This window comes from Gavialis gangeticus, unplaced genomic scaffold, assembly GCF_001723915.1.
Source record: "Gavialis gangeticus isolate Ggan-Ray unplaced genomic scaffold, GavGan_comp1, whole genome shotgun sequence".
In the NCBI taxonomy this organism is placed as follows: Eukaryota; Metazoa; Chordata; order Crocodylia; family Gavialidae; genus Gavialis; species Gavialis gangeticus.
In genome coordinates this window covers 140,061,081-140,067,080 of record NW_017729025.1, presented here as the reverse complement: position 1 = coordinate 140,067,080, position 6,000 = coordinate 140,061,081, and the positions used below count along the sequence as shown (strand labels likewise).

Genomic DNA, 6,000 nt, shown 5'->3' with positions numbered 1-6,000 from the left:
TAAACCAGTTTAAGTGATCCAAAACTGGTTTAAACCTGTAACAGAACAGAAGTTCAGTGCACATAAACCACTCTCAAAATGGCTGAAACTGGTTTAAGATAAACCTGGTTGGATGTAATATCAGACTTAACTGACTGGGTCTAGAAGTCTCCCTCTGTCTCCTAGTCAAAGCAAGCATCACATCAATAAGCAGGCTCCCAATCACAAATACCCCTGGGGGGTCATCAAGGCCAGAAACTGGGGCCAACACCTGGAGCAAAGCAGAAGCACTAGATGGCACCTGAGGCCATTGCCCCTATTGCCTCCTCACCCCCCAGTAATGCCACTGATATAGGCAGCATTTTTATTTTACCAAGTTTCTTGATAGTATGACTGTAGTGTGTCAGGGGTCTAAAATCAATTGTGTTCCTCCCCCACTATGCCACCCTTTCTCCCTCTCTGTTCAAGCCTAAAAATGTGCATTATAGTTATGATTTTAGAAGCTTTAGGGCAAAGGCACTAGTTTGTCAGTCTCAGAGATCTCTGTTATATCAATCAGCTCTACCACCTTATGTTCATTTGGGTGAACTCTAAGGTATGTAGTGAAGTCCAATTCGGCTTAAAGGTCTGCACAAATAAATTGGAGGTAGATAAAAGTAGGACATAAGGATCACAAGCACAGATATCGAGGGTCAGGAGGGGCAGTTGCTCTGGGCTTCAGTTTGCACAAAAGTATTCTTGAATATCTTCCTGCTCACAACAGCTCCCCAGGCTCTCCTTCCATGTCCCCCCAGGGTGGACCCCATGCATGGGAGCATCCAGGATTGCAACAAGGTGGGTGCAGCCCCACTTCTTTTAGAAGTATGGCATGCATGCTGTGAGTTCTCTGAGGGGGTGAGTGCCATCATCATTTGTCTTCCCTTTCTTTGCCCTACCACCTGCCACTGAATTTGGCAGCAGGGAAAAGAAGGGGAGCAGCACCCACTCCCTCAATTCCAGAGCCTCATGAAATCAGGGGCTCCAGGCAGAGCTCTTGCCAGTCAGTTGGTGAGCTCAGAGCTCATGGCATCTGCAAGAGCTCTGGTGGGAGTTTTGCTGACATATGATGAGCTCAGAGAGCTCACTGCACATGTATTGCACAGCCTCTTCCCCCCCACCCCCCAATCTGACCTGAGCACAGTTCATAGGAGTTGTAGAAGCTGCTTCAAGATTTTGTTCCACCTCTACAAAAACATTCTCCTGATGAGAAGTCAGTAAGGCACTGTAGGAATAGAGAACCTGGAGTGCTAGTTGTGCTAACCTAAAGAGCTAGCATTAGTACATGGTCTTGTTGAGACCTGACAGCTGTAGTACAGATATCTGGTCTAAACCTGCGAGATGCTGAACCTTCCTCAGCAGACTAAAGATATGCTGAATATTTTATGAAATGTTTGGCAAGTGTTCCACTCCACAAGCAGCAGAGATGTTGTGCCATACATGTGGGGTCCGTTCTCTATCATTTTTGGTTGTCTTACGTAACTTTTGTGACCTTGCATTTTCTGTTAAAATGCAGAACTGAAACTGATGCTAGCTGTGACAGAGTAAGTCCTCCTGGATACACAAACGTATCCAGGAAGTGTGTCATCCCATAAGACTCTGGGTGAGGTCATCTGGAACTTCAGGGCCAGGGAGCAGGGACGATCAGCTGCAAGACCCTTGCAAGGGCAAGAACAAAACTGTTAACCTCAAACTGTAAATAGCTGTAAGTACTGTATTAATAAAGAGTTGCTACAATTACAAACCTCCAGCTACTACACTAGTCTTTGTACCTTCATCAGTACAAACAGTTTGTTGGTTCATGCAAGTATTATGGGCTTGACTGGTGACATGGGAATCATTACATCTCCTTTATCCCCCTTATAGATCTGGAAGCAGGAAAGGAGAGAGAGGGAGAACAGGAACCTAAAAAGGAAAAGGCATAGGAACCTGTTTCATAATCCGAATAATAATGTTTTGCATCCATCTTGTTTCTTCCTGCCCTGATATTACAGGAAGTAAAGCAATGAATGGCTCTGCAGCTAAACTACAGCAGTATTATTGTTGGCCAACAGGAGGTGCCACTGTGGCTGAAGCGCGAGTCTACAGAGATTCACGGGGCCGAGCCAGTAGCGAACCGCATATCAAACGACCAATGAATGCTTTCATGGTTTGGGCGAAGGATGAACGTCGAAAAATTCTCCAAGCTTTTCCTGACATGCATAACTCCAACATTAGCAAAATCCTAGGTAAGTACAAGACACTAAGTATACTGTAATTAGTTTTACAACTGAGTCAAAATCAGCAGTGGCTTAGAAATCTCAAATGTAATAGGAGTGGTTGGTAGAAGTTAGTTGGTTTTGGAGATGAAAGGTGAATTTATGGTGATAGAGGTTAGTATTGTAAGACTATCCCAGTTATGCTTGTCAGGGTATAGTCTTATGTTTGGGAGGTTTTTACTTATAGTAATGTAGATTAGATATATGCAAATGAGAGATTGTGGGTCCTCATGTTCTAAAGACTTAGCAGTGTTCAACAACCCCCCCCTCCTTTTTTTCCCAATGAATTGGTACAATGGATCTTGGAATACTGTCCCATTGCAAGATCAGAGCAGAAATCAATTGAGCTTAAGAGTGTAAAATCCATGCAAATGAAGACTGTATTTCGTATGGCAACATCAATATTTTGGGAAATATTTCTAAATTAATAAACACACAAGATCAAAATGCATGCCAGACAGTGGCTAGAGAGTAGAAGCAGTTATCAAGTTTCAGAGCACTTAATAATATTATTGAGAATATATCTCCTGTAATATAAGGTGATGTTGTACTCAAATATAGTCATGTTAGAAATGCTGAAAGGAAACATTACAAGATTAAAGTATTGCTTAATTTTAAAAAATCACAAATAATATTTAATTTTGAATATATCTGGTATACCATACATGTTTTAACTCTGTGCAATAAATTTGATGCATTTTGTAGACATTTTTAGTCTCTGAGACCTCTCTGGAGAATTAGAAACATAGGTGAGAATGAAATATTAAGAACTGTAGGTTCTCTGCATCTTTGAAGTGACAGATGGACTTTAAAAGTAACTTATAATATGTAGTAGTAAGAAACAAGTTTAATCTGTAAACATTTTTTGTAAACTTCAGAGCTGCAAGGTATTCTTAAGAAAGCAGTTTCTCAAATATGCATTTATTATTTTTATCAGAGATGAAAATACGTTCTAGAAATGAATGTTACTCTGTCCTAAAACTTCCAGAATCATACTTAGTAGTTCTCATATTTGTCTACCATTTTAAGTAAGTTATATGAATAGCCTTTCAGTTTTGTATAAAACCTGTACTGTTTCAATGTTGGCAGCTGTAGGGAATCTATATTATTTGTGTGCATTCTGTGAAAAAACTATTAGGAGTATAGTAACTGTATTCATTAAAATGTAAACTTTCAACATAAATATTTCAGAAGTGCCAGCAGTCATGTGTTTGTTAACCATGGAATTAACCTGTCAGGATCTGCTCTGCCACAAATAAGTCTATATCCACATAATGTCTGTGCAACTTTTCCAGGACAATGAGAAAAGAGGCTGAAATATTAGAACTGACACAGAGTACTGCTAGCTACGGATAATATTTATACAACTTTTCCATTTGTTGATGTATGAAAAATCTTGGTAAAAGAATAGCTTCCACCCACGTTTACCACAGCTGTAATCGTTTTATCCATTTGAAAGTCACCAAAAAGCTACTTTCTGCATTTCTTTACCCCCCACCCAAAAAAACCCTCTGTCTCTCTTCAAGTGTTTAGATAGTTCTTTATAAACAATACAAGGGATCTGAATACTTTTTCCTCTTCCTGTATAAACTGAATTAAATTTTTACTAGTTTTTTTGGTGCAGCTTTCAATGAAAGTTTACAATACCTAAAGTGGTGTATATAATCACAAATGTGCTTTCCATTTTTTTAAATATAACTTTCTAAATGTAGTTCAATACATTTATTACATCTGGCTTGGAGATAATATGTATAATAGGATTTAAAATATGGGAGGGTGCCAATAATATGCCAAGTGTAACTAAATTAAAGACACCCAGATAGCAAAGGATTATTTGTAATTTTGAGACTATGCAAGGTTTTGATAAGTTTTCCTTGCTAAGTTGCAGAACATCCACTGTTAGAAATTTATGGGGTAGATTTTTATATAACATGAGAGAAACATTCACTGGCAGTGAGCTAAGCTTCTGAGATCAACTTGAATGGCTGTAGACCCATCTTGAATATATTAACAGGCATGTTAATACATAGATCATAGAATTATTCACAGTCCAAAGGTCACTATTTCAAAGGATAAAGGAGGAACAGTACTACAGATTTGCAAAAGTAACTCATTATTTCAGGTGCCTCAGATTTTGGGTGCCCAACTTGAGGCACCTTTACTAAACTAGATTTTCAGAAGGTGGGTTCTCAGGCATTTCTGGAAGCCAAATTCCTTTAAGATGTGTGTCAAGAATTGCATCCAGAATTTTGAATGTCTTTGTCACAGACGCTTGCTGTAAATGGTTGTCAATGCGTTAAGTAGAGTGGCAAGAAAGGATGCTTCGAAATGTATGTGAATAGAGTGAAGCCAGCCTGGCTTGAACATTTGTTGATATTTTTTTAATATAGGCTCTCGCTGGAAGTCCATGTCTAATCAAGAGAAACAACCTTACTATGAAGAGCAGGCACGGCTAAGTAAAATCCATCTAGAGAAGTATCCTAACTACAAATACAAACCCCGACCAAAACGTACCTGCATTGTTGATGGCAAGAAACTGCGTATTGGAGAATATAAGCAACTGATGAGATCTCGAAGACAGGAGATGAGGCAGTTTTTTACTGTAGGGTAAGCATTATTGTCGCTACTGCTTTCAAGGCAGAACTATAACAGGGTATGATATTTTGAAACAAATAGACAGTTCCTTCCCAGAACAGTTTACAAGTTAAGGTCCAAAATCTTATTAATAAAATACTGAAAAGTGTGCTACTGAGAAGAGAGCTACTAACTGCATACATTAGAGTTCAGTTGACCATAAGTTTGATCCTAGAGCTGAATAGACTCAACAGGTTTTTTTCTCTATTGGCCTCAGTGGGTGTTGGATCAGGCCCTATGTGAGTCCTGCCATCAATAGTGATGGTTTCCAGAATCAATCCCTGGCTTAAGACAAGAACAATGGGAAAACATGGTAAAGGCTTCAACTGGGAAAGGACAAAGGTAAAGAAAACAAAAGATTTGCAGGAGGGGATGGGGGAAGGAAGAGAGAACAAGGCTAGTAGTGCTCACATTGTGCCAACACCTGAGTGAATTATTCATATATCTCCCTTAGGCTGGAGACTAAGCATCACTGGTCTGGGATTTTCCATGTATTTTTTTGTTTTGTGATGTACAATCCTTTTGGAAGAAATGAGTCTTGAGAAGCAGTTAGCAGTAAATGGATCATTTAAGCAGGTTTCCAGATCAAAATATATGGCACTAAATGATCCTACTACATTTTTAATTATTTGTGTTAGTTAATAATATTTCTTTAATCATTTCTTGCTGACTTTTTGAAGAGGATGCAGTCGTATGGAAGTTCTCCAGGCGCAGGATAAAAAGCCTACTGAAACAATTGCAGCACAGCTGATTTATCTTTTCCATTTCTTCTGAATTAATCTGTAAGGCTGAGTGCCCGCACACAATGTTTCTGGTGGTTTAAAAAGAACCTAAAATCTGTGTGCACTGCCAGCCCTTCCAAATTCACAATGTTCTGCTTATTTCTCTAATCACAATAGTCTCCTGTTGTTGTGTGCTTTACTACCAGATAATTGACCTTGACGTTGGTTGTGCGCCCTCATTTTTGGCTTGGGATGCAGAACTCCTGTTCCAGTCAATTATTTTGTGGTACAGGATGCAACAATGTGGGTTTTTTTCTTCAATCAGTGTCCAGAAGTGTTTCTGATACCCTGAAATATGATGATATTTTATA

General features: G+C 39.2%; 1 protein-coding gene across 6 annotated transcripts in view; it reads left to right on the top strand.

The window, feature by feature from the left end:
* Positions 1 to 6,000, top strand: part of SOX6 (SRY-box 6) — a 489,331-nt gene that overhangs the window by 461,303 nt on the left and 22,028 nt on the right. For 4 of the 6 annotated variants that reach the window (XM_019519647.1, XM_019519646.1, XM_019519643.1 and 1 more), the window contains exons 13-14: positions 2,010 to 2,243; positions 4,664 to 4,880. In XM_019519647.1, the coding sequence (XP_019375192.1) occupies positions 2,010 to 2,243; positions 4,664 to 4,880 (451 nt within the window). The remainder of the gene's footprint in view (positions 1 to 2,009; positions 2,244 to 4,663; positions 4,881 to 6,000) is intronic. The other 2 variants (XM_019519644.1, XM_019519645.1) reach the window with 1 other exon arrangement.